Here is a 27,865-nt window from a genome sequence, read left to right on the forward strand (position 1 = left end):
TACGTAAACTCAGAGAAAAATTAACTAGAATCATCAGCTTCTTTTTCATCCATACAAGATGAAGAAATCAAACATGACAGCACTCTCTCCATTTTAGGATATCAAACATATTTCCCAATAATTAAATGACATGAAAAGAAGTAATGAGTTTCTTAGTTCAACCTACCCTCCTACATTTAGCACACAGAACCTGATCTAACTGCCATATTAAACTGGCAGAAGCCTATGACGACACCTGGCCATCTGAGGACAGAGGATGCGTGAGAGCTGCCACCAGAGGCCTGAACTACGAAGCAGGATTTGGTGTTAGCGAGGTAACTTCGGGGTTAACCCTTCATGGTTTTCCGTCCTACGAAGGTGGATCATTTCTTACCGGGGTAGATCGCCATGGTAACTGATGCTGAACACCTAACCTGCTCCGGATAAGAGAGCAACTCGTATAAAAGCACCGCCTACTGACCAATCAGAACTCGCTGCGCAGATCGTATGGTAATATTACACATATACGAAGAAGTTGGCTTTATGCTGTGGGTGTTTACTGCTGTGAATTATATTTTTATATACATTTTTTTACTTGCTCTTGAATCCGTTTCACACCGCTGGAGACGGGAACGCAGCTGAGAGAAGGTTGAAATACTCACACACGCCGCAACTTCCTTAATGGGCATAATTAGATGTAATTCATTCATCTATTACATATCATAAAGCTATTTATATCTAGACGATTATATCTGACTTTTGAGTGTTCCGTTAAATTAATACGTCTGTTAATTTACACATTCACACATCAGGAGTTTCTTCTTTTGCCAGCTGTCCTTCCTGCATCTGGCAGCTTCAACTGTGTTACTTTAGTCTGGATTTTGTGTTTAACTTCTTTGTATTTGTCTAATATAGTTTGCTCTGCCTTTGTAAAATGTGCTGCTCTGCCTGTCTGTCTGCAAGTCTGTAGACTTGTCCACGTTTGGTCATATACTGCAAAAACACCGCCCCGTTCATGTGAACGTGCTCGTTGCCAGATGAAGAAACCCTGGGTTGATAACCATCTTGTGGTTACCACCCTTGACTTCTTCAAACTGCTTCTTAATTTTTTTGGTTGACCAACAGTCAATACTAAAGATGTTCAAATCACAAAGAAAAAGCAGAAGCATATTTGAGAAGCTAGATCCAAGTCAGGTTCGACAGTTTTTTGCTCGATGAATGATTATTCGATTATTAAAATTGGCGGTGATCAATTATCTGTTCTGGTCTAATAGTTTCAGCACTAGTTGGGTGTTTTATTTGAGACCTACCGGTGAAGCTGGTGGCCCAGGTTATGTTCAGGTTGAAGTTCTTTGAGGCATTTATGAACATGTCGAGATCCCGGTTTGGCTGAAGAGGAGAGAGAGGACACAGAGAGCATACTGTCACCATCATCATCATCATCGGTGTCATTATGGTGTATCATATAAATGTGCAGAGGAGGATGAATCAGAATAAAAAAAATAAGAAACATGTACAAAGTGCCCCTCCGCTTTACTGTAAATGCAGAGCACACACACACTAGTTTGCAGCTGTACAAACAGCCACTGTAGTGCAGACTGGAGCACATTTACACAGCTAATGGAAGCTGCATTAGCAAAACAAATGTTTGAACAAGAGTCCACGATGAAAATGATGTGCATTAAAATACTGTAAGTGCAGTTGTACAGCGATATCAGCTTTGATATTGTCGAGTAGGTGTAAATTGAGTCCTAATTACTGTTTACTTACTGATTGAAAGAAAGGAAGCGTTTGTTAATTATCATTTAAATAGCTTTAGTGGAGATGATTAAAGAGGCTCTAGATATTCTCTTTATTTAAAGATGTATAATGTTGTTTTAACTTATTCTGCAGCATCTTTTTGCTCGCTGAATAACTGCTGAACGTCACACAGAGGGGCCTCAGTCACCAAGTTAAGTTTCTACTGGATGTAACGTGGGGTTAAAGGTCGACCCGCTCTACCCCCTGAGCCACCGCCGCCCATTCTGCACTGGTCACCATTTGGTAAACACGTTGTCAGGAATATGTAATCAGATCCTTGTGTTCCAGTTTGGGCTCCAGATGTTGCAGCCAGGTAAACAGGACCGGACAGGCTTTTATTTGCTGATAAAACATCTGTGTGATGAGTGAAGTTCACAGTCAGACTACGACGTCACACTTCAGTCTGATGTGTGAAGCCAGTGGTGATTATGGGTGATGATACGTTAACTGAGTAAGTGGTTCCTTTTTTATTTATTCGTTTATTAGTTTCATATTGTTTTTTGATATTAATTTATGTCTCATAAACTTACACTTACACGCCGGTAAAAATGGTGCCTTCAAATGAAACTCGTGAGCTTGTGTTTACGTCATGGGAAGTCGTGTACACAATATGCGTGAAGAACACCGCTGCTAAGCAACGGCAATATTAACGTTACAATTTAGCAAGCTAGCAAGTGGGAAACATAATGTAGGAAATGCAAAGACATATTGACAGAGGAAAAAGATGAGGCTGTTGGGAATATCAACATTGTCCTCAGACATATTATACGAAGAAAAACAATATACGACTAAAATTACAAAAACACGATAAACACAACCCCACTTGAAGGCACCAAAAGTCTGCCTAAAAAGTGGTGTACAAAAGTAAAACAAAATAATTTCCATTCTATTGTCATATTAAATGTCTCTACCGCAACGGGCTGAGTTGAATGATAAAAATATTATAAATATAATAAGCGCAAAATAGCGACAGCTAAAACCACCAGAGTTTGGTCTCTTTGCTTCTGTACTCGCTGCCTTTGCAGAGGTAGTTCTCAAGCTGTGTGTGGTGTATTCTCATGAGCCTGCTTGTGACACAGGAAGACTGGGTTGTCTTATTTCACAGTTTGTGGGTTGGCACTCCAGATACCCACATGAAAAGTATGAACACAAGCACTGAAAAAGGGAGCTGTTCATGATACTGTATGTCCTTTAAGCTAAATAAACCATTACAAATAGCTGTACAGTGTATCCTCACAAAGCTGACAACAGGGCTGTTGCTACATGGATTTCACAGGATGTCAACATGTTATATTTATTCTTGTAAACAGGTCTTTCTTAAAACTGTCTTATTATTATTATTATGTAACAATCACTGTTATTATCATTAACAAAAAGTTATAACTGGAGAAGTTTCTTCAGAAGGAACTTTGTTGTTTGACAATAACCGAGGTGAGAAAATCGTCATCCTCATCACCTAGTGCTGACTTTACAATCTCTAATCCCAATAAAAAGTGACAGCTGCTGTGACGGCGGGGCGTTCACGGTCAGGGACCTACCTCCTCAGGTGTGGCCACGAAGTTGATGGCGGTGTAGTAGCGGTCGTCCTCCTGCGACAGGCTGAAGGTGAACTGGTAGTCGATGAGGAGCGTGTCTGTTTGAAGCGATCGAGCCGGCGATGTGGGTGTGGGAGAGCGTGGAGGGGATTAAAAAAAGAAAGAAGAAGAGCTCGATCAGGCTAGTTTTGAAAGTCACACAAGAACATGTTTTCACACAGCGCTCGAGGCAGGAAATTACCCAGTTCCCCTTTTTTCTTTTTCAAATTCTATCGACTTCCTTGGATGGACCTGAGAATTTTAGTGTGTCTGTGTCTGTGATGAAGGTCAGGACGGAGAAGATGGGTTATATGGCTGTGTGCAAGCCGGCATCAAACACCAGCTGGAGATCACCGTCACTAGACCGTGATATTATATCTAAGAAGTTTACAAACAGAAAGTCATACGTGAATCAAATGATTTCCACATGTTCCAAACTTTTCTGCCCACTTTTTTTTAACAACTTCCAGGCTTTATCGACCTTCCCAGGAAAACTCATTTCCTTTCACACTTCCTGGCCATGCTGGCTACTGTATTCCAAAACCTTTGTGATCCCTTCTCATGCTGGTTTGAATCAATGTGGGAAAATAACACCTTTCCACCAAGACACATGGTAACCTTTGGGTTGGTAATACTCCTTTCATACAGCTGAGCATGCAGCTGAAAAATATCTGAAAATATTAGTAAAATATGTGAAATATATATGTTAAAAACATCTGAAAAACATCTGCAAATTATTAGTAAAATATGGGAAAATATTTGTAAAAAATATCTGAAAATTATTGGTATATTATGTGAAAAATATAAGTAAAAAATGTCTGAATAAACATCCAAAAACTATTATTAAAAGATGTAAAAATCTCTGAAAAATATCCCAAAAATATTAGTAAAATATGTGAAAAATTCTAATAAATGCCATACTAATATTATTTTGTGAATGAAGTACTAATATTATTTTACATTAAGGATCAATAAAACAACAGCAGCTCATTTTGAATGTCGGTGTCCAATCAGATTTGATCATCGTCATTAAAAGTCTTGTTTCATCCGACCAACAGTAAAAAAAACAAAACGAAAATTTAATTTCAAGCTAAAATTGAGGGACTCTCTGCGTGTCTGTTTCTCGATGCAGCTCTAGATGCAACTATTGATTATTTATATATTGATTACACAGATTACAAATTCAAAAGATGGAGAAAAGCAGCAAATCCTTACATTTGAGAAGCTGTAACAACCAAAGATTTAAAACTCGCTGTTGATTCATTTTCTGACAATCGACTAACTAATTAGTGAGAAAATGTTTTCAGCACTGAATATATATAACATGTAAATCACACTGCTCACAGAAAACCCTGTTCAGTATAAACAGGAAGCGACTGGAGCACATTGTAAACAGTCAGAAAGGAGGGTTACAAAACCACGTTGGAGTTGACCCATTTAGTTTGACAGCTGATGTCGTGTTTTTATTGACTCCACCAGGTCTACCGTTATTTATAGCTCCTTCTGTATTCCTGAAAAAAACCAGGATTAAATTACAAAATAATGAGGAGTAAGTGTTTGAGGACCATGGAGGACAAAGTTAGTTAAATCCAATGGTTTTCTACATTATCATATTCTACAGTACATAATCACAGCTGACAAGATATAATAATGACAAGAGACTAATCTGCAGTGTGGAGCGCTGTACGGCACAAAATGACTGTCATCGCAGCAGGCATAAAAAGAGAAAAGACGTTCCTTCAAAAAGCTCCACTATATTCTTCTGCAATTCACTTTCATGTGTGTCTCACTTTCGATTCTTCCCACCTTTAAAGAAGCCGTTTCTCCTCTGGCTGTTATTTCTTTAAACATCAAACTACTTGAGACCTACTTTGATTTAAGAGCCGTGTAACTGTCTCGGTATCGACCTGAACAAGGGAGAGGAGTGAGGCCTTACAGTGGTTTCTTAATGTGACTCAAACACACACTCAAACACACACTCAAACACACACACACACACACCGTAATTGGAATTCCACTTACAATAGCATGTGCCTTTGAGCGGGTTGCCTTGGTAACGATTCTCGACTTCACACCTGAAAGAGAGAGAGAGAGGTGGACGATAGATGAAGGGAAAGGAGGCAAAACACGGGTGAAGAAAAGAAGAAGACGCAGAGGGAGAAAAAGGCGAATTAGTATGATTACATTTCTGATAATAGAACAGGAAATCATCACACAGGAAACACACACACACACACACACAGAGAGAGTAAGAGCGACAGAGCGGGTGTGAGACTTAACCTTCAGCTGCAGTCACACCACAATGAGAACCAGATAAAGAATGAAAGAAGGCCAAGAGAAGCTGACAGACATCACTAACAGACCCTTTCTGTCTACAAAGGTTTCCACACTGATGACCACTCATTTGTGAAAGTGTATCTCTAGTTTTTAATGGGCTTTGGGAGCTCCTATGGTAATGAAGGCCGGGGTAAAGATTAGAGCTGCTAGCGCTAATGAACAGCTGCTATTACAGTATGCTATAGGAGAAAAAAAAAGAGAGAGAAAAAGCACATGGAGGGTATCGAGTCTTAAAACATATTAGCATGTTTGCTTGCAGGTTTTTGTAAAATGTACATTTCTAAACAAAATCCTTGAATTTCAAGTGGGTTTCTTTTTGCACATTAAAAAAAATGTGCAAATACAGATTGATATCAGTGATGTTCACACAGCCCACAAGTTTTAGCAGCCTTAAGGTTTGTGTCAAAACACAAGTAAAGTTTCAGAGTTCATTAAAAAAAGGAGCATGTGGTGTCACAAATAGACTAAACCATATTCTCACACACAGAATTTAACTGTAGGGGGCTTGAGATATGAAACCCCTCTGAACCACACAACCCACTGGTAGTTTGAAGGAAATGTTTTCTTTTTAAAAAAATCTCCAAAAATACACAGATTATCAGAGACAGAAACTTTAAAAAACAGAAATTATCGACAGACTTTCAAATTTCCGATGGTCTTTGAACGAACGGTGTGTGATAAAAGCTTCAGTCAGGAAAAATAACCAAAATAGTGATATTTTATCAAAATCATTTAAAGGGACAGTTTGTAGCTTTTTAAGCGTATAAATGTAGCGGGTCGAGACACATGCGCGGTCGCATATGCGCGTTCGCATGTGGCCGCTGCCTCTCCTCCTCTGCCTGCTCGCCTTCACTCAGACAGTGCGCGCGTTCTCGCTCAGCTCGCTCCACCTCTAGACGTGAACGCACTCCACACTGCAGAAGAGTTAGTTTAGCTCTGAGAATATCTAGTGAATGTACAGTGGACGTTTGTGCAGAAATAACTGCTGCAGCTCCTCCAGACCAACCGAGGTTTCCCGTGTCTTGTGAAGTGACGGGGCTCCGCAGAGAGACACGTTATCGTCTCGTTACCGACCGGATGCCGGTGTCTCGCTGCAGAGCCCCGCTGCCTCAGCCTGTGCTGAGGCAGGAAAAGCCAACACTAGGATCAGATCTAAATCATGTTCATGGAGAGACCTTCGTCTGGTCAGCTAACATTACTGCCAAGCAGCTGAAATATAGAGTGATATTGTGTTTTTACTGTTACTGTTTTGAGCAATGCACATTCAGGTATATTTAGAGCAAGCGCAAGCCCGATGTTGATTTCACGGCCACAGGTGTCGCTGTTAACAAGCACTTCTGAAAGTTACAAATAGTCCCTTTAATTCTACATGTCTCATTTAAAATTTTGCCAAAAATAAACCGTTTGCACTAGAAAGACCCTGTAAAAAACATTAAATTCTGCGCTCTTCAGTGCAACTGGGAAATCATGAACAATTCAGCTGAGATCAACAGACACTTGACAAAAATTCAGTGAACTTTGACTGAATTGTGGTTTGTTTAAACAGAGCAGAGAGGAGAGGAGAAGAGCGGTTCTAGTAGAGGTTGTAAAAATGGAAAAACACCCATTTTATTTTCCAAAATAGGAAACACTTGTGGAAGAAACACAATTTCAAAGAAATTCAACTTTTTGATTTATGGCATTATAACTGTGTTATACTGCACAAAAGACATTTTTGAGTTCTCTCTACTTCTAGCCATCATTGTGATGTTTCCATAGAAGTGCAGGACTTCTGTATTGCAGTGAAAAACGAGGCCACAGTGAGTAAAATGTGACAGGAGCAAAAAAAACTAAAAACGTCCTGAAAATGCTTGAGGTTCAGAGGGTTAAAACATTTTCCCAGGCAGGACAGAGGAGGAAAGAGGAACGGAAAATGTGAAACTCACAGGTGGCAGCGATCTCCTTTGATGCCTTTAGTGGTGCAGAAGCACTTGCCGTTGTTGGGGTTGCACATGCTGGCGTGGCCGTTACACTTGCAGGCTGAAGAACAGACATGAAACATAAAACTTAAAGTAACTTCGTGACAAGCTAGTATGACAAGCAAGCATTAATGTATTAAAGAAAGCAGTGACGTTAAAACAAATTTGCATGAATGTGTTATTATCGCGTTAACTTTGACAGCCCTGATTATATCACACTTTGAACAGAGAACATTTGATTCAGTTCCAACAACTCATTTAGTACAAACATCATTTTTTTTTTTACACGTAGACATAAGAGCTCTTCCTGTACGTCGTGCACACAGTTTAACAGTTCTGACAGGTTCGATGGCAACTCTGCTTCCCTGAATGTTTCATAGGGGTCAGATGTCTCATCCTCCAAGGAAAGGACAAGACGGAAATAAAAAATCATGCCACCATCCAGAAGTTTAGTTCCAGAGCCAACTTTAACGCTGCTTCTCCCCCACCCGCCGCCGCCAGAGGTGACTTCTCCACGCCCCCAAGAGACCGTTTTTGTGTCGGTTAACAGATGCCAAATGTCTATTAGGTTTTGGTGATATTGACGACCGGTTTTATAAACACCTGTATAAATGTTAATGTTTGCCGTCCTTTGCATTAAAATCAGTTAATCATTTTTAAAGCCTCCTGGTATAAACAGCTGCAAATGATGTAGAAATCTGTGCAACAATAGTAGGGGACAGCTGGTGGAACAACAAGCCGTATTATCATTTGATCATTATTTATATGCATGTGTTTTATCTCCATTATCTGAGGTATTGATTGAGCACTTTTTGCGTATGCTCCTGAGTCATATAAAGAATGTCATGATTAGCTGTCAGGTAAAACATGCCTTTAATGTCCCTGGAGGAGCTGCAAGCAGGAGGCAGAAATAAGAAGCATAAACAATGACTGAATAATATTGACAGGATGACGATAGTAACTCTATTCCAAAGGGACACCTGGAGTTAGAGCGCCAAAATATCCAAAAACATACACCGTGGCTGTATGTTTATATATTGGTAAGCTAAATTAAGCTGTTGCAGGAATGGACAATTGATTAGTTGTCTGATTGACTGACTGTCAGCATTAGCTGCAGAGCGGAGTAAATCTTTAATATCCCACGGGGACGCTTTACTGTGCAGCCAGGAAATCAGGAAAAACGGCAGACATAAAACTGAAATGTAAAAATACTGACAAGTTAAATGAAGCCGTGAGACGGAGAGACTGACTGACTGACTGACTGACTGACTGACTGACTGACTGACTGACTGGTTGATACTCACGCTGGCAGCTGCCCCCGTTGGTCGGATCTCCGTAAAAGCCGGAGATGCAGCTCTCGCAGTGACGGCCGGTCGTCAGGTCCTCGCACTTCTCGCACACGCTCTCGTTGACACACTGGCTGTGACCGTTACACTGACAAGCTGCCGTAGAGTAAACAAAGCACATACTGCATGAACATCACCGGAAAAAAAAACAGAAAGTCTGCATTACAAACTGGACATGAAAGAGATGGGCACTGAGAGGGCAGAGGAGATCTAAAGAAAGACTATTAGGATGCATTATGGGAAGTGAAGGATCCAGGTTTTTTTTGGAGCCTGACCATAGACTTTATAAAATATGGACATAGTGTCATAGGTCATAGGAGCCGTTGTGAAGCTCAAATTGGGTCATGTCAAGAAGGTAACCAGCTAGTTGGGAAAACTCTCCCGAGATGGTTAAGGTTAGGCATTGACCTCGAATAGTTAAGGTTAGGAAAGGTCATCAGGCAGCGAGTCTCACAAGAGTTTTTGCAGATTTCAGATCAGATTTTGCAATCTTGGCCGTGACAACACAGCCTAACTCCTGGCTAATCCACAAGATGACCAAAGAGGTTGATCATTGGTGGAGCTGAGGCAGGCCGGGTGACGCAGCAGAGCAGACAGATAGAAGCTAGCGAATTAAGCCAAACTCTAAGCCTTGATATAATTTAAACAGGTGAGTTATATAAAATAATTCCCCCAACGTACAGATGTCATGAACGGGGAAATAAGATGAAGAGACCGAAACTGTTTTTTGTACCAGGCTGTAAACAGGTTTATTTCTGCTGTAAAGTTGGGCATTTGATCATGGAGGTCTATGGGGATTCACTTGCTTTTGGAGCCTCAACTGGCCATTTGAGGAACTGCAGGTTTTGGTATTTCCGCATTAGCTTCATTTCTCAGCATCAGAGGTTGCCGCTTGAGCCCGACCCATACTAAAGACTAAAAGTAATGATCATCTTGGCCTCCGCTGCTTTGATTTATTCATTTATTTATTTTTAAATCCGTCACCTGTCAGTTCCCCATCTTCAAGTGCAATGCGAAAAATTACATTTATTTTGAAAAAGGAAAAAGTAGCTCCATCAGAGCTATAAAAAACCCCAGAACTGTTTCATCTCAGTGACAAGTAAAATGATTTCTAGAGCTGCCAAGTGAAAAATAATTACCAACAATAATTGATTAAGTAATTCTTCATGCAAAAATGTCAGAAAATGCTGTTTTACCTGCTTTTCTGTTTTATGTCATTACATTTTAATGAATTTCTTTGGGTTTTGGACTGACAAAACAAGATATTTAAATACATCACCTTGGTCTTTAAGAAAATGGGACAGACTGTTTTTCACTATTTTCTGACATTTTATAAACCAAACAACATATTTCTTTCTGTATTTTTTTTCTTTTCTTCTTAAAAGCCTAACCAGGGACAAGGTCTGCAAATTAGCTATGGATAGAAGTCCCATATACATTGCATCGGTTGCACTTTAACTGTAACAATGGCTACATTAATAAATAAAATATTATCAATATATAAAATATTATTAATAAATAAATAAAATATAAATAAATAACCAAGAAAATAATCATCAGATTAATCGATAATGAAAATAATCGTTAATTGCAGCCCTACTGATTTCCCTTTAAGTGTAAATCATTTACAGAAATAGCATTTGTACAACACATTAATAGAATCGAGTATAATCTAATCAAATGATTAATATCTTACATCAGAAAACAGTTCCCTACCTGGGCAGTGGATGAAGGACCAGTTGTATTTGGCCTCGCTGGGACACATGCTGGCGTTGAGGGCCGGCTGGGGACTGGCGGGCAGGCCGGGGAGCGTGGACGGGGCCGGGACTGAGGTCTGGAAGGGCCCGCGGTACGAGCCCTCGATGCACTGGCCTTTGCCCGTGTTGCTCGGGTCGGTGCACCAACCGCAGCCCGGCTGGTCCAGACACTGGCCGCATGTTCTGTACCCGGAGCAGTTCTCCGCTGCAGCAAAAACACACAAAACACAAAGCAGGATATTTATTACTCTGAAGACTCATTTGTTTACCGATGTGAAGAAAAAGCTTGTTCACAATGAGCTTCCTAAGTGTAACTAAAGGTTTCAATTAATACATTATTGTCCTACAGTATGAGGTAAGTTTGTTATTGGGTGTTGGTAAATAAGGTCCAGCCTTTCCAAAAGTTTAAATTAATAACACCCTCAACACCTCTTCAAGCCTCAGCAGTTAATTTAGCTCCTTCCTGATCCTTTGCCTATATTTTAATTCCTAACTCTCCGCCCTCGGGGGGGTTCCTCCGCCTATGGCTGTAAGCAACAATTTGTGTTTAATTGACCTGCCAGGTTAAATAAATGAAAATTGTTCTCCGCTGCGTCGTACACAGAACAAAGCACCAGCCGGAGACTAAGTTATCAAACTATTAAACCAGATTATTAATCCCCATCTCATCTACTGGAGGGGGCCACAGTTTAATGTGCTCGGCTAAATGAAGATTTAAAAAAAAAAAAAAAACACAAACATTTAAAGACGCTCTGCTCCAGAGAGCCTCGGTTATTTAAAATGTGCCTTTTAGGGTCTGATGAAGATCGCTACATATGCTCAACTGGTTGAGAACATTAACTGCAACTGGAGCAGAAACGTGAGCCGACTTCAGATTTGTGCTTTGAGGTTTTCCTCCTTCCATAGATTGCAAAGCTCCTGAATGGTTATGCATGTAGATGTTGAAACTTAACAAGAGGTTTAAACGGTATGCTGCATATTTAGCAAGTGTTTTTCTACGGTAGCAACAGTAATTAGTTTAGAATAAATAAGAATATCTGGGTAACTGGCATAAGAAATGCATCGAGAGATTTGTGCACACCTAAAAGTTATAATTTAAGGGCTGCAAAACAAACACTGTAGAAAGGTTCTTACATGGATGTATGATGAGATCAAGGAGTGAAGTTTACTGATGAAAAGACATTATAGATTATTAAAACTATCCAGGAGATGAACTTCAGAAGATGTTCTTGTTACCACAGCAGAGAAAGAGCATAATGCCTCATGTCACTGGACCCTGATTTCCCAGGAGGTTTCCTGTAATTTGGTGCTAATTACATTAAGGTAAACAGGACTGTCCTTTAAAGAAAAGTTTCATTTCAACCCAAGTAAATACTCATTTATTATTGGAAACTTTATCTATGCATGCATGCAGACAATTAAGTTGAAATGTTAAGAATAAAGTGGATATACCATTTCGAGAATAAAGAGAATAAATGTTGAACTTTGAGAATAAATCAAACCACTAGCGTAAGTGCATATACTGAGATTTCAACTTTGTTCTTGACCTTCCGAGTTGGTTCTCTAAATGCAAAATAAATAAATAATCTTCCTATAGTACCAGGCATAAGGAAAAAATGAGGGGGGGGTTATCATTTTGCATTTCCAGAATCAAGTCGAAATGTCAAAAATAAGGTTGAACTTTCAGTATTAGTGCCAGACAAAGGAAGATTTTTCTTTTGTAATTTGAGAATGAAGTCTAAATGTTGAGAATAAATGTCAAACATTTGAGAATAAATCAAACCTCTAGCTACTACTACTACTGAAATTTCTACCCTCTTCTCAACATTTCAACTTTATTTATATATATATATATATATATATATATATATATATATTTTTTTTTTTTGCTTGTTGAGAATAAAGTTGAAATACAATTTTGAGATAAAGATGAAATGTTGAAAAGCACTTTTGAGAATAAATTGAATTACTAGCGTTATACTGAAATTTTGACTTTACTCTCAACATTTCGACTTCATTTTCTAAATGCAAAATAAATATAAAAATCTCCTCTTATTTTTTTCCTTATACCTGGCCCTAATACCTAATATTTATTTTTGCACTGGCTAAAAGATACATTTATTATTAGGCGTACCAATTGAACACTGTCTCTATTTCCCTAAAATCACTTCCAAATTACATATTTCTTTCCAATAAACTTCTTGGAAGGAACATTACAACAGTCGTCTGATCATAAAGTCTTCCTTCCATCATTTATAAAGAAATACCTCTACTACTAATATAGATGTACTCAATGTCCAAAATAATAACGGCTAGACAGTGTTCAGCCCCCATGAAGTGTCTATAGCCACAGGGTGTTTTAATTATTTATTTGGACTTCACTTCTGTGCTCTTATTGATGTTTTGAGAGGTTTTAAATGAGTCTACACACTGCAAACTGTTACGACAGAGACGGAATGACATTAAAAAACAAGTTTTTTTGTATTATATGTAATGATGTAAAAAACGAGAAATGATTTTCAGACTCTATATTCAGAGTCTGTATACATTTATGGTGTGTTTTGCCAAAATAAAAGACAACAATCTCAATGATTGTCGTAATAAACCTGTGAATAAATATACAAGAGGGAGAAAGCTGATGTCTTACGTGGACACGTGTTCATGGTGTACCACTCCATACACTGTCCGAAGGGGAAGGAGGCCACGTAGGCGTTGGAGTCGACGCACTGCTTCATGTTGCTGCACCACATGCACTCGGAGCTGCTGCTGGTGCATTCGCTGCAGGTGGTTCTCATGGCGCACGGCGTCCGGCACTGCTTGGCACTGTGGTTAGCTGGGGGGACATTTTCAACAAGTTATGATAAAGCCCTTTGGAGTAGGAATGCATAGATTTTCAGCTTGGATGTCTCAGTGGGAGTCAAACCCCCTCTGGTGGAGCTACATTTGCTGAACTCTACAGGACTGTGATAGAGAAGGTGGTACTATATCTAGAGAACAGAAAAAGATGCTTGGCAATCTGGATAAAATGCAAAAAAAAGCTGATTCTCAAATAGTTTCTGGTAGCGGTCAGACTTTTGATGCAAAGCTGAATTTTTTTATGACGAGTTGTATAATGAACCTCAAATCTATCTAGAATATTTCTGCTATTGTACATCGTAAAATAATCGTCCACTACTTATGGCTGTGCAACACGCAGTTTGAAAGCAGCTGGTAGCAGTTAAGTGAGTACTCCAGCAATATAATAATACACGTCCATAAAGTTGGACGACCTGCAAGAGACGCATTAAAAAAATAATGGTTCAAATTGATGCAGCAGAAGCCAAGATATCCTGATTTCAAGTAATTGAACTCAGTCTTTGGAGTCTTTAGATCTTCCCTGACTGGTACTATATGCCCACATATTTCATTCTCATTGTGTTTATACCACGGATGTATAACAAGAACTGCATTTGAGGCGGGCTCCCGTTCATTCCTTAGAAAGTTGCTCAGTGGCGCATGAAGCAAAAAAAGGTTTGACTTCCGAGTGATAAAGTAGACGGATCTTCTGCAGTAGCGTTTCCTTTAACCCCGTCTCCCAGCCCTCGCTCTACTCCTCGGTCTGGGGCTCATTCACATGAACGGAGGAAGGGAAATAACTCTGCTTTTAGTGTATTTTACAACTTTTAGGGGGCTCTGTGTACCGTCGCAGTCAAACGGCTGTGGCGTAGTTTGTTTATAGCTTTTTACTTCTGGCGATTGCAATTCAAAAATCATAAACGTGCTGTTTGTGAAGATTATCTTGCTGAACAAAACATGTAAGTATCACAAATGTTTGTTCGCCACCAAGCTTATTTTCTGCAATAATCCTAAAACCGATGGACAAATCCCGTTGGCTTTTCCTCGAGGGAACCATGGCGATGCTAACTTCCTGGTTGGCCTACAAAAATACGTCCTATTTAACCAAAGTCTGGTATGTTTTTACCTCACATTTACTGTACATGTTTGGTGATTTTGTATTCAGGTGAGTTTCCATTAATGTAATCTAACAGCTACAGTATTTGATGATAACTATATAATTTGTTTTACAGTAATTGTTGCAGGCATTTCTTAGCACATATAAAATATCTTACTTAATGTGCATTAACATGCTTTCCTCCAGGATGATACACCACTTTAGCTTTGATTCATCAGTTATTGTGAACTCACCTGGCCGTTCACACAGGCTGCCGTTGACGGGGTTGATGCAGGTTTGCGCTTTCAGTCCGCTGGACGCCGGCTCGGCCAGGTAGCCGCAGAAGCCGGCGTCGCTGGGCTCGCCGGGCAGCCACTGCAGGGTGGTGTTGGTGAAGGGCGACATGTCCTCCCAGCACCAGTACGACACGTTGATTTTCCTGAGCCCCACCCAGGGCGTCACTGTGGCCTTGTACTGCAAACACACACAGCGGGACGCCAAAGTCATTTACACATTTTTCACTTCAAAGTTTGACTGTTCAAGTTCAGTTAAATATCTCTACCGCCTCTCTCTTCCTCTTCTCTTCATGTCTTCTCTTTATAGATTTTTCTGTAAATCAGCCTCTTCACCATCTCTGGTGTTTGGTCATCTTTTCACTTTAAAGGCTCGCAAAAGAGACAACTTAAGTGCCAGATACTCCGTAGCTGAAGTCCAATCTGACATTTAATGAAAATGAATGTCAAAAAGTGATGTAGATCGCCGTGTTTGTTTTTGTCAGGAATCACAACTTTACAGAAAGAATGATGTCAGCAATATTTCATCCGTACCGACATAAATTCCCCTTCCGGACCGACTGAGCGGCAATAAAAGCAGCTTTACTTCACTTCACTTGGGAGGCTCCGTTATCCATCCCATCTCCTAATCAATGGCCGCGCTGTTGCAGTAGTAGTAAACAAAGAGAGCTCGATCTCTCGCAGACGTGGGTCGAATTACTGCTCCATCGGGATTTAATTGCATTTCTTGGCTTGATTGATCCTGTCTGGAAAATAGTTGGAACTGCTAAACAGCACAAACAGTGTCAATATAACATAGCGGGAAGACTTGTGAAGCATGTTTCTGTGTCTGTGCGGCATTTTATTGTTCAACCGGACAGTTTGAAAACCATGATAAATTAGGTTTTACTTCTTCTCTGCCTTTAAGCACAAAGATTACCTGGAACTGACCAACAGAATTGAATTTAGACCAACAGGGGAAATCTACGCAATTTCATTAGTATGGATGGAAGAACACTCTTCAGTTCCAGCCCGGCTTTGTGATTTAGACTCAAATGTTTTTCGTCTTATTTAGCTTCAACATTACATATGCCATGTGGTGGCTCCGGGGCACTTTGTAGGATGGTAAGAGGCTTCAGAGAGGGATGGCAGTGATCCCACACAGAAACTAAAGCAGGGCTGCAGCCGTAGAGGACACCGTGTTTCACTGAAGTGCAGACCGGGTCGTTGGACATGTAATCTCCTAGTGCTTTTCACACATTTGTAATTATGTAAAACTCTTCAGTGAACTCAAGTGTAGACGCAAACCAAAATATTTAGACCGATTTAGCTGTGATTAGACTGATGTGGGTCCCCAAAAAAACATCTTTCCTCATCAGCTTGAAACTTCTTTCCACAGCGCCTATTAAAGCTAGGGTTGGTTATGTTGAGAAACTAGCAAGAATCACCTAGATTTTAATAAATTATGAAACAACTCGTCTCCAATAACATAAACTATTGCTATTGTTAGCACTCACAGCTGTCCAGCTAGCAGTTAGTGGAAGAATCTGGTGACGTGCAATGAGTGCTCGGGCAGAGTGTGCAGGCAGACAGGCAGGTAGTCCGTCCAATCAATACATTTGGGCCGAATGAATTGATTGAACGTGTTTATTACAGACCTGCGACAGCCACAGATACTGGATTTTGTTCTTTTTTATTGTCAGAGCATTTGATTTATTGATCTCTGTCGGGATTATAGAGAAAACAAACGACAAAGAATGTTTTCAAAGAAGATTACAAACTCTAGCTTTAAAGCAGCAGTTCGAAAAAAATGGAGCAAGATATGATTAAAAAAAGTTATTTTTATAAAACGCTCACTATATCCTGACAGTAGTACATGAGATAGTGTAATCTGAAAAAAAAATCATGTGCCTCTGTGTCCTCCGGTGCTCCTAACGGCATCTGCAAGATTTCACAGACCGGAGGAAAACAAGCAGTAAAGAACTGATCTGGAGTCTGCCGTTCAGCTGCCGTCTATGAGAGCCACGAGTCAATCACTCACAAACTCCGACCAAACGGTCAAACTAGGCAGCGCTGATCAAATATGAATCAATATTATGTTACCGTAATGCCTCAAATGTTTTAAGAATCATCTTGTAGTGCACGGTTTAGCTGTAAAATGAGAAAGTTTGTGACCCGGCAGTCATGCTGAGATCAAGTTGAGGAAGTACCGAGCACCGCCCACCAACCGGAGCGCAGCCAATAGGAACGCTCTCTCTCTGAAATGACCTGTGATTGGCCAAAGTCTCCCGTCACGGGCTAGATTTTCTAAAGCCTGAAAACAGAGCCATGAGGAGGAGTAGAAGTCTAGTTATCTCTCAGAGAACTTGAATTACAATATGCTGAAAGGTTATTATGGAATTTCTGCCCAATGATGCTAAAAACTTGTTGCCTACTGAAGCTTTAAGGCCGTTTGACTCAGTATAGCTGAGTGTTTTTCATTTACATTACAATTTAAATTTGAACCAACACACAATATAAGCTTACAGTATACTGAATTTCTTGATTATCAACATCACAAGCAACTATGAATAAAGCTACAAGGCTTAACTCCTCAAAGACAAACACATTCAGGTTCATGCTTCTTCACTCATCTCAACTTGTTTTCTGTTTTATGTGTGTGTGTTGTGTCCGTGTACAAATTAGATGCACGGATTAAAGCCGACACTGTACTTCTCCCTGTCATTCACACATCTATCTGTACATATGTGACCTGCATCTGATGATGGAAACAGCAGGCTGCGCGGGTTAGTCGATTGTTGGGATAGATTTCTGCCTGTCTGCTCTAATGGAGCGGGTAAGAGATGTCGGAGCTCTGGAGAGGAAACAATCTTTTAATGGAAGATTTGTTTCACGCTCACTGGTCCAAAAATCACAGACAAAAACAATCCAAGCAAAGCTCACCTGCAGATAAAAAAAAACAAACTCAAAGACAACCGAGTGCCAAAACTAAAAAAGCGGTCAAGGAGATAACGTCGGGAATAAAGACGGTTTATTTGTGCACTTTTATAGTTTTCTTTCTTGAATCAGTGAGTCAGATCTCGTTGGATTTTCTTGTTTTATCTGCACACTCAAAGAAGAGGCTCTTTGATCAGTATATTTTTATTCATTTATCTTCACCACTCTCTCTCTTTCTCTCTCTCTGTGTGTCTTAAGTGTTATCGATATCTTTTTTCGCTGCTGGTGTGACGACTCAATTCCCCCAAAGGAGAATATTAAAGTTTGTCTAATAATCTCATAATGAATATCTTACCACCACGCTCATAATCTGCAGCTCCTTCAGGACAAAGTCCACCTTCTTCTGCGTGGTCAGCGAGGCCAGGACGGCGTTGTGGCTCCTGCAGGCCAGCTTGGCGTTGTCGTACGAGTCCTTCGCCGTGATGAACTTCAGACAGGAGTTGCCCACCAGATGCCAGCTTTCACCGCACACGTTTTCTGGAACGGAGAGAACCGATGAGAAGTTGGTACAATAGAGACACGACTCCAGAATGGTAAGTTGACAGCATGTCAATAGGGATGAACTGGGATCCATTAGCTTTGGTTATCCACCTTCATTATCTATACTTCTATCCTCTCAATACTTGTTCCAAACTTTTTGTCTCGCAACCCTTGAAAACAACGCAGCGTCTTCTAGGGCTGTACCGAATGTCGTTTTTTTTTCTAATTCAAAGCTACTATTGAGGCTTTCAAAGAGAAACGCAAACTGTTCTTTACCTCAGTGAAAATGTTTTTGAAAGGCTAAACGCCAACAAATATGAATTGAAGCAGAATATTTCGTTCAATAAAAACATGTGAATTTTGGAAATGATTACATCTATCCTTTTTAAACAAATGTTGACTTTTGGACTTTACAACACTTTGGAGTTATTGGAAATGTTTGGATCACACGAGTCGGAAACAATCCTACGCAGCCACCACTGGAATCTAATTCTACAAATAGTATAATTATAATAATATCAGTGTAGCCTGATCTTTATCTGCAACTGTGCAGAAATACAGAGTTTAAACAGAATGAATAGACCTGCAAACAAAATAAAAATGAAATAAAACATAAACTTTGCAGCATTTGCATCCCCAGATCTCAGAAATTAAGTTGGTGCATGAATTGTTCTCATAATAACTGATGAGATAAGTGGCCAAATCTATGAAAATAACACCCAGGTTGTAAAAATACTTTACTGTTCCTCTGCCTGTGTATGTCTAAGTAGGTAAGTGTTTAATGTTAATTTTGGAAATGAAACGGTTTTCTTTTATTATCGTTACCTGGCAGTGAGATGCACTCCTGGTTTCGAGGTTCCCACTGACAGTTCTGGTCCACAGCACAGCTCTTGCAGCTGGTTTTCTTGTTGCACACGTATGAGGGGTTGTCCTTGGGGCAAACTTCAAACTCCCCAATGGCCCCCTGGGAAGAGAGAGCAGAAAATAACAGGCGTCAACCACAGATGCTCCATAACAAAAGATGACAAATTACAAGATGAGCCAATGGTATTCCAAAATGGTATTCACTTCCTGTCTCCTAAGGCGCAGTCTAATGTTTCCATACTTTATTTTGCTGACATTAGATATTTACACAGCTAACAGACATGTTTAGCATTGCAAAACTGGCGGGCTGTGGCAAAACCCACTGACTCTGCACCGTCTCCTTTCTGAACCATCTCTATGTGTCAACTCTTAGGACACAAAGTACCAAGATATTACCTTTCGTGCTCCATAAATGACACTCACATCAATACAATTCAACAATTTGTTCTAGATTCAGGAGATTTTGAAAAAGACTGAAGTGTTTGTGGCCATAAGGAGAATTGTATTGTGTCCAAATTGAAATGTTTTTTCTTCTTACTGACAATGCAGCTGTTTGAGCAGAAAGCCAGGTTATCACAAGTATTACATTATTAAATAACTGCAGTCAGACAGACTGACCCTTATTACTCAAATATGTTGGGGACAAGTGCAGATTAGAGTCCTGGAGGAGACACATTAACTGTCATATTTCATCTAAATGAGCAGTGATTTAACGATAGATTGACAAATCAGATTCAGAGTTGGAGACAAGAGTGAGCTTCATCAGTCCTTTATCTCATCGTTTCTCAAATTTGATGTCCCAATTTATAAGGTGTAAAAACTCTGGGAGGAAATGAAAGGGAGGTTCTTCACGACAACATTGTGTATTGTGTTTTCTATTCAAAACAGAATCAAATCTGCCAAAGCTTGTGGAGTTGCTCTGAATAAGGAGATTACTTATCAATGTATTATAATAACTGCAACAAGTGGACACGCAGTTAGCCGTGATGTGTGACGTTAACATCGTCAGCAGGGTTAGTTTTCTCACCGTGGTCGAGGTGCAGTTGCTTCCCAGAGACACACACTGGCCTGAACACCACTGGCAGCCGTTGGTGTTGGCAGTGCAGCTGTAGCAGTCTGTGTACTGGTCACACCGCTCGTTATCTGCATCTGCAAAATTGAGGAAGAACATTGAATATAAATAGTTTTGATCTAAAAACAATGTACAGTTTTATGAGAATTTTAAACCGACTGTGCAGCTTCCTGAAACCTTGTCTGGTGAGTAAAAGGGCCACTTCATTTGTTCTGATATTATATTTAATACATAATAATGATAAAAAGTTAATAGAGTTAATAATTTACCAGACACCGGTGGTGGAGGATGTGTTTTAAATCCTTTACAAAGTAAAAGTAACAATACCAAACTGTAAAAACACTCTACAAGTCCTGCATTTAAAATGCTACTTGAGTAAAATAAGTATTATTTTCAAAATTTCAATGCAGATATTGAGCCCAATTTGAGTGTTACATTGTTAAATATTACATTTGTGTATTATCATTAACATTTGACTACTGTAGAAAGGTCAAGGTGGAGCTAATTTTAACGATTTTATATACAGTTGGGTAGTTTTACCTGTAACAATGAATCACATTTTATAAGCTCATCTTGTGTAAAAAAAAATAACTTAACGGCAGCTGTGAAATAAATATAGTGGAGTCAATAGTACAAACAATCCCTCTGAATTGCACTGAAGTAGAAGTATAAAGCAGCATAAAATGGAAATACTCAGTAAAGTACAAGCATCTTAAATTGGTATTGAAGTATAGGACTTGAGTATATGTTTAGTTACTTTCTACCACTGCAAGAATTCACACTTTTAGATCTGTTCTCAACCGAAAACATTCTTTGTCAACTAACACTTATAACATTTTGTCGACTAATTGATGAGTTCTGCAAGTTTCTCCACAAAGAATCACACAAAAGCACCACTTTAAATCTTGTGTTTACCAGAGATGTGCTCAGAAGTTTCTTGGAACTTCTCACAATTTAATGTTTATCTACTGTTTCGACGATGAGAATCTGACCTAAAATGGAAGCACTGTGAATTTATGTATTAATTTCTCATTCTGCAGTTTAAGCAATTTGGATTCTGCCGTGAACCACAGATCAGTCAACACTTCCTGGACATGAGGTTCCGTCTGGGGGAAAGTGGGGCAGGGTGACTGCCAGACAGCAGCAGCCGAGAAGCAGGAAGGCCTCCCCTTGGTATTAAATGTGGCTGAAAGATATTCCGGGGCGCAGTTTCCATCTGCCGGCGCCTTTGTAGACGCCGACACCGGAAAATGAGACCGGCCGTGTTGAGAGGGAAACGGAAGATTTTTTGTGACAAATGGCAAACGGCAAACAGAAGAGAATTCTCAGCGGGGAGCGGAGGGACCTGTCTGAGCTGTCCCTGGTGATTACATCTTCCTGTCCCATCTCACACACACACACACACACACACACACACACACACACACACACACACACACACACACACACACACACACACACACACACACACACACACACACACACACACACACACACACACACACACACACACACACACACACACACACACACACAGAGGGTAGTAAACCCTGAGAACTGGGACACGCTGTCATTATAAAGAAAATAACAACTTAAATGCAGTGAAATGTGCTTATAGGACACATGAAGAACACACACATGCACACTCCCACACACACTCAGGTAATCATCTAAAGGCTGAAGCCAACAACTATTTGTAGGGCTGTCAACGTAACGCAATTATAACACATTAACACAAATTTGTGATTGGTGGACGTTTTTACAGGTTTACAGCAGCTACAGATGACGGATCTTTTCCGGTTCTTTTTCAGAGCTCATCAGTAATGGATCGCTGTCGGGGTGTAAAGACCATTTCAACCAATATAACAAATAGTGTAGACTGGAGGACATCGTCAACCCTTCCTTTAAATGAAGGTTATATACTAAAAGTAAAAAGTATGCGATTTGGAATGCACCCAACGAACGTCAGGATCCCACAGTTTTCCCATTTTTCCTGCTGATGCTTTTGTCTTCTTAAAGGTTCAGTTTTTCAGTTTGGCAGCTTATAAAAACTTCTGAGTTCTTTATTCTCTAGGCATGTTTCTGTTGTTTGCTAGCAGACGCAAGTGACAAGGAGGCACCTTCACACAATACAAAGTCAATGGAGAGCGATGGATTGTTTTCCCCCTCCGGTGTGGGCGGGATTTAATAGCGCTTTGTCTCCGTGGTGACATTTTCAAAAATCGTATTTTGTCTGACCGACATTTCAGAAATATATTCAATTTAAGAAAGAAGAAAGCAACAAAATCCTCACATGCAGCTGGTGAACGTTTGGCATTCCGGCTTGATAGATGACTTAAACGATTATCAAAATTGTTTCTGTCGCTCAACTAAAGCAGTTGATCCAGTTTCAACAGCAACATAATCACACAAACAGAAATGACATCAGTGATAATGACAGCAGGACTGTTTCTAAAAGATGCACGATGAAGGCCATGTTTTCTACATTTTAACAACCTTCACACAAAAAAAACACCCTGGTGACACATTCCTTTGCCATTTTCTTCCTCCTCTGATGTGCAAGACTGCGTTGGCAGTCTGTGACAAACAAGCCGTTTCTGCCAGTTTATGCGTGCCATCGGACATCAGCGCTGTGAATGCAGATGAGTTCTGCAGACACTCGAGAAAGAGACAGCGAGGATCTAAAATAATCTCGGATTAGTTTCACATGGCAGTGCAGGATTTCAAAGCGAAAGGCGGTGTCACCTACATGAGCGTGTGTTGCAGGAGGCCGGTAGCTGCGGCGGCTGTTCGCTTCCGATAGCGTTGCTCTCCCAGGGCAGGCAGGTCCCCTGGGTGCTGTTCCAGACGCAGTAGATCCCCGGCCAGGCCTGGCTGCAGGACGCCGGGCTGGAGAAGGCGGCGCAGCTCGGCGAGGTGTACATGAGGACGTCGCTGAGCAGGAGGCTGTTGAAGCCGCCGAACACGTACATCGCACTGCGAGACAAAAAAAAGGAAAGGTGTTAACAGGGCAGCAGAAGATGTAAGGGATTCAGGTAGTAAGACCGGACGATTTATGCCCCGCAATCTTCCCCAGTTTCGACCTTAGAAGCTTAGACTCTTCTTCTTCTTCTCTGGGCTCCAACCTGCCTCACAAGTCTGCTAAATCCCCAACAAGCGCTCTCTTCCTGTGCAGATGGACCTGACAGACCCCCCCTGCTGTGTGTGAGTGTGTGTGTTTGGATGCTGGCCTTTCTGAACATCTCTCTCCACTGGCCTCTGTTCAGCTGCATGGATTAGTGTGTGGCTGTGTGTGCCGGTGGTAGCGGCTGGGCAGGGCGGATGTGTAATTTGCGCCGGTCTGATCAAAACATCCCCTCGGATCACAGAGGGCACACTTCAAACTGTTCGCTGTGGACGTCCTGCTGAGCGCCCGGATCAGGAGGAGGAGAACGTGAGAGTTTCGGGGCGGCCACATAAGTGAGCCGCTTCCTTTATTTCTCATTTAAAAGATGAGAGTCATTGCAGAGAAGCAAAGGACGACCGAGACGATGAAAGTTTGTATGAAAGTTAGAAAAGTTAAAAGTGACAAGGCGCAGACCGATCTAAAGCTGAGCCGAACACTTCAACTGTCGTGGTAATCGACGTCCAAATCAGTATTTGAATGCATTGTGTTGTGTTGTTTTTTGTTGTTTTTATGCATTACCCCAAAAATCCCCAATAGCCCATGAAATAAGGAATACTAATCCCACATTATTCATTAAAAATAATAATTATTATTTATTCTCTGACAGATAGCGCTGTTGGTTGTGTGTAGAGGGTGTGTGTGTGTCGGTGTGGCGCTGTCCTGGGTGCTGAAACACAGCAGAGGAGATCAATAGACAGCCAGTCTCAACAAAGCCAGGTCTTTTATTTTAGATGTTGACACAGGCCACAGTCTATTTATTTATTAAATGTGTTCTTATGGGCTATTGGTGTAATTTATTTAATGTGATTATTGCACATTTTGTAGCCGTTTCAATAAAAAGGAAAATCCTTGAAGTCAGATTTTGGTCCTCATCTCTCATTGGACAACAATAGCAAAGTAAAGTACAATAGAAGTAAATAATGACCGCAAGTTTGAGGACAGTTTGACAGCTTGTGTTTCACTGTCGTCCCCCCTCCCACCGCCGCTTTAATGCACAGACTTACCGGGCCTGACGACGTAAAGGGGATCAGGAGGCTCAGGGGGAAACAAATAAAATAAAATTCACAGTGAGAAAAAGAATTACGCTACCAGGCGCTCAACGGGAAGCTCCGCATGTAAAGACTCAACAGCAGCAGGGGTTTTTACTCCAACACAACCTGCCAGGAGAAAAAAACTTTTTCTAGCAGCTAAAAAAAGCAAAGAGTAAAACTTCTAAAATCAAGTGGAGGCCAATGCAAAGAGGCTTAAATGGGGTTTCTCTTATTTGTTTGACTTATCCGTGAATCACTCACAACATCACTATTTTCCATTTAAAAATGTATAATATGCAGGAATTTTCTAAAAAACAATGTATAGACTGATACAGAATAATCCCTCTCAATCATCACTTATGTCCCACTAGAAGTGTGTATTGTATTGCCGCTCCCTCTCGTCATTCGCTCTATAGCTTGCTCCACCATCGCTGCTCTCTCTCCCTCCTCGCTCATTGAGCCGAGAAGGAGATGCCAACTTTGAAAGTTGTGTGTTTAAAAACGGCAACCAACGACTGTTACACGTTATACCTTTAACAGTCAAACTAAAACGTTGCCTTTGTCTTTAGAATAACTTCTTAGAGTGCATCTTTGCATGCCTCTTAATTGTAACCAATTTCCTCCGGAATACCGTTTCCTTTTTTTGTCCTCCCTATTATGTATTTCATTTTGTGCTCAAGCCTCACTGTAAAGTGCTTTGAAAGGAGTTCTTCCCAAATGAGAACTGTTCAAATAAAGCTTAATATCACCGCTCTAAAGTCTGTCTGTGGTCGCGTTGAATCTGAATCTTTGGATCAATGAAGGAATGCTTGAACAAACTCTTAATTGCTCCTGAGGAGCAGGAGTCATCAGTGAGGATTGACTCAAACAGGGCCGGTGATTCATGTTAATATTTGATGCGTTTCCCTACAACAGGATGTATAATTTAATATGGATCGCTGTGTCTCGCTCTGCTGGCGGTGCAGATAATGCTTAGCGATGAGTCATCTCTTCTATTCACAGCGCCGTCCCCATCACAATCTATTTCATACCGCAGACTAATAATGAAATGTCATGTATGAACACACAAAGGATCATTTTCCATGGTAACAAGTTTTTTTTTTTCCAGTTATACCGTCTCTGTGAGTCGGCCTTGGTTGTAAGTGTTTGCCTTTTTTCCTCCACACAGTTTACAGTATGACGGGCTGACGTCAGAGTTTCTTTGTCAACAGAGTATGTGGGTGCTTTTCTGAATTAAAATACTGTAAAACAAGCACCTTGCAATTGTTCCCCACATTTCTTTTAAAAAAGATTACAAAATTTGAAATGTTTTATCTGATCATATATACATTTTTTATAACATGATTCATGTGAAAATCAGAGAGCATCTGCACACTGGACATTTAGGATTATTTTATTTTAGGGCTGTCAAAGTTAATTAATTTTAACTCCACTAATTTCTTTAATGCATTAACGCAATTAACGTTTTTTTGGTGGTAGCGGGCTCAGTTTTAAAGCTAGAGTGAACATACTGGTATCATATGAAACCTAAGGAATCCATTGGTGCTAACCATGTTATACTAGCGAGAAGGAGGTTAAATAACGCTCCAAACTTACGCTAAATTTTGGCGAGTAAAACTGGCATGGCCATTTTCAAAGGGGTCCCTTGACCTCTGACCTCAAGATCAGTGAATGTAAACGGGTTCTATGGGTACCCACGAGTCTCCCCTTTACAGACATGCCCACTTTATGATAATCACATGCAGTTTGGGGCAAGTCATAGTCAAGTCAGCACACTGACACACTGACAGCTGTTGTTGCCTGTTGGGCTGCAGTTTGCCATGTTATGATTTGAGCATATTTTTAATGCTAAATGCAGTACTTGTGAGGGTTTCTGGACAATATCTGACATTGTTTTATGTTGTTAATTGATTTCCAATAATAAATATATACATACATTTGCATAAAGCAAGCATATTTATCCACTCCCATGTTGATAAGAGTATTAAATACTTGACAAATCTCACATTACATTTTGAGCAGATAAAAAATGTGCGATTAACTATGGACAATCATGAAATTAATTAATTAGTAAATACTTAATCGTTGATAGCCTTAAATGATATCAATAGGCAGGATTATAGTTGCATTTTACGCTACATGAAGTGGATTTCAGAGTCACATCTTTAGCTGCGTTATAGTGACATTGACGTGACCTCGCCGTGTTGTGTTTGTCCCTCATCAAGTGATGCAGCGTCGAAGGTTTTGATCCCACAAAGCAACACCATGTCGATTTTGAGAACTTCTTTCTAAATGAAATCCTCCAGTCAATACTTGTAAAAACACAATTCTGTAATCTGCTCTTGACTTTTGTGGTTTCGTCTGCCAGCAAAGCTTTCAATTCATAACTTCAGACACCCCGTAATGAGCTTTACTTTCTCAGGAGCAACCACCAAATAGTGGATATCAGAGAGTTAGCCTCTGCTGAAAGTGCGCAGTTTGAATGTCGCTCCTACACCCCGCGATGCAAGCACACAGAGATGTGATCATGAATAAAAGAAAGAATACTGTAATTTCCCATAAGAAAAGCTGGTAGGTCTCATAATGTAAAACGTATGCATATGAAACACTACATCCCGGCTTATATTTACATCTGATGCAGATTCGTACTGAACATGTTTGTTTGTATAACATGTCTTTAAATACCAGGAGTGCATAATTAAATATGAGTGGGCCTCGGTGGAAATAAAAGCTGTCATCCTGGTTTACACTCCAGAAACAAGGTTACTGAGAGAAATCAGGTTAACCCTGAACATCTGAGAACATGTTTATACGCACTGCAGATTTCTCCCCTCTTACTCACTACCTATTTTAACCAAGAGGTGTATATTTCCGATGTATTAGCGGCAGATTAAAAGGAAAGAAACAGCATAAAGTGTTAAACCACCATATCTTATATCTTCAGTGCTCGTTGGCATTGATTTTACAAGTCTGTGGAACTCTATGGGAGGAATAAAACGCCATTAAAATGAATGCTGGTTATCTTAGATAAGATCCTTTGTTTTGTTTTTATCTTATTTTGTTTTCATTTCATTAATTCTCCGCATTATCCATAAAGCCTTTCTGTGCAGCACTCTGCAACTCTGCCTTTTAGTGAAGTGCTGAATAAATGATTACCTGTCACTGAAGACTGCCGAGTGTCCGAAGCGGTTGACGTCGTGGTAGAGGTCCGGTCGAGGCAACACCGTCCACTCATCACATGCTGGAATGAAAAGATGACACAGAGAGGTCAAACCGTGCTGACCCGCTCACACACATTAAA

General features: G+C 40.3%; 1 protein-coding gene across 5 annotated transcripts in view; it reads right to left on the reverse strand.

The window, feature by feature from the left end:
* The window catches only part of atrn (attractin), a 170,147-nt gene that overhangs the window by 91,938 nt on the left and 50,344 nt on the right, over nucleotides 1-27,865 (reverse strand). For all 5 annotated transcript variants that reach the window (XM_037796501.1, XM_037796499.1, XM_037796502.1 and 2 more), the window contains exons 11-23: nucleotides 27,721-27,805; nucleotides 23,117-23,343; nucleotides 20,323-20,444; nucleotides 19,257-19,395; nucleotides 18,247-18,428; nucleotides 14,937-15,156; nucleotides 13,399-13,584; nucleotides 10,711-10,956; nucleotides 8,953-9,090; nucleotides 7,616-7,709; nucleotides 5,376-5,428; nucleotides 3,318-3,412; nucleotides 1,290-1,368 (exon numbers count right to left, since the gene is read on the reverse strand). In XM_037796501.1, the coding sequence (XP_037652429.1) occupies nucleotides 1,290-1,368; nucleotides 3,318-3,412; nucleotides 5,376-5,428; nucleotides 7,616-7,709; nucleotides 8,953-9,090; nucleotides 10,711-10,956; nucleotides 13,399-13,584; nucleotides 14,937-15,156; nucleotides 18,247-18,428; nucleotides 19,257-19,395; nucleotides 20,323-20,444; nucleotides 23,117-23,343; nucleotides 27,721-27,805 (1,866 nt within the window). The remainder of the gene's footprint in view (nucleotides 1-1,289; nucleotides 1,369-3,317; nucleotides 3,413-5,375; nucleotides 5,429-7,615; nucleotides 7,710-8,952; nucleotides 9,091-10,710; nucleotides 10,957-13,398; nucleotides 13,585-14,936; nucleotides 15,157-18,246; nucleotides 18,429-19,256; nucleotides 19,396-20,322; nucleotides 20,445-23,116; nucleotides 23,344-27,720; nucleotides 27,806-27,865) is intronic.

This window comes from Sebastes umbrosus, chromosome 16, assembly GCF_015220745.1.
Source record: "Sebastes umbrosus isolate fSebUmb1 chromosome 16, fSebUmb1.pri, whole genome shotgun sequence".
Taxonomy (NCBI): Eukaryota; Metazoa; Chordata; class Actinopteri; order Perciformes; family Sebastidae; genus Sebastes; species Sebastes umbrosus.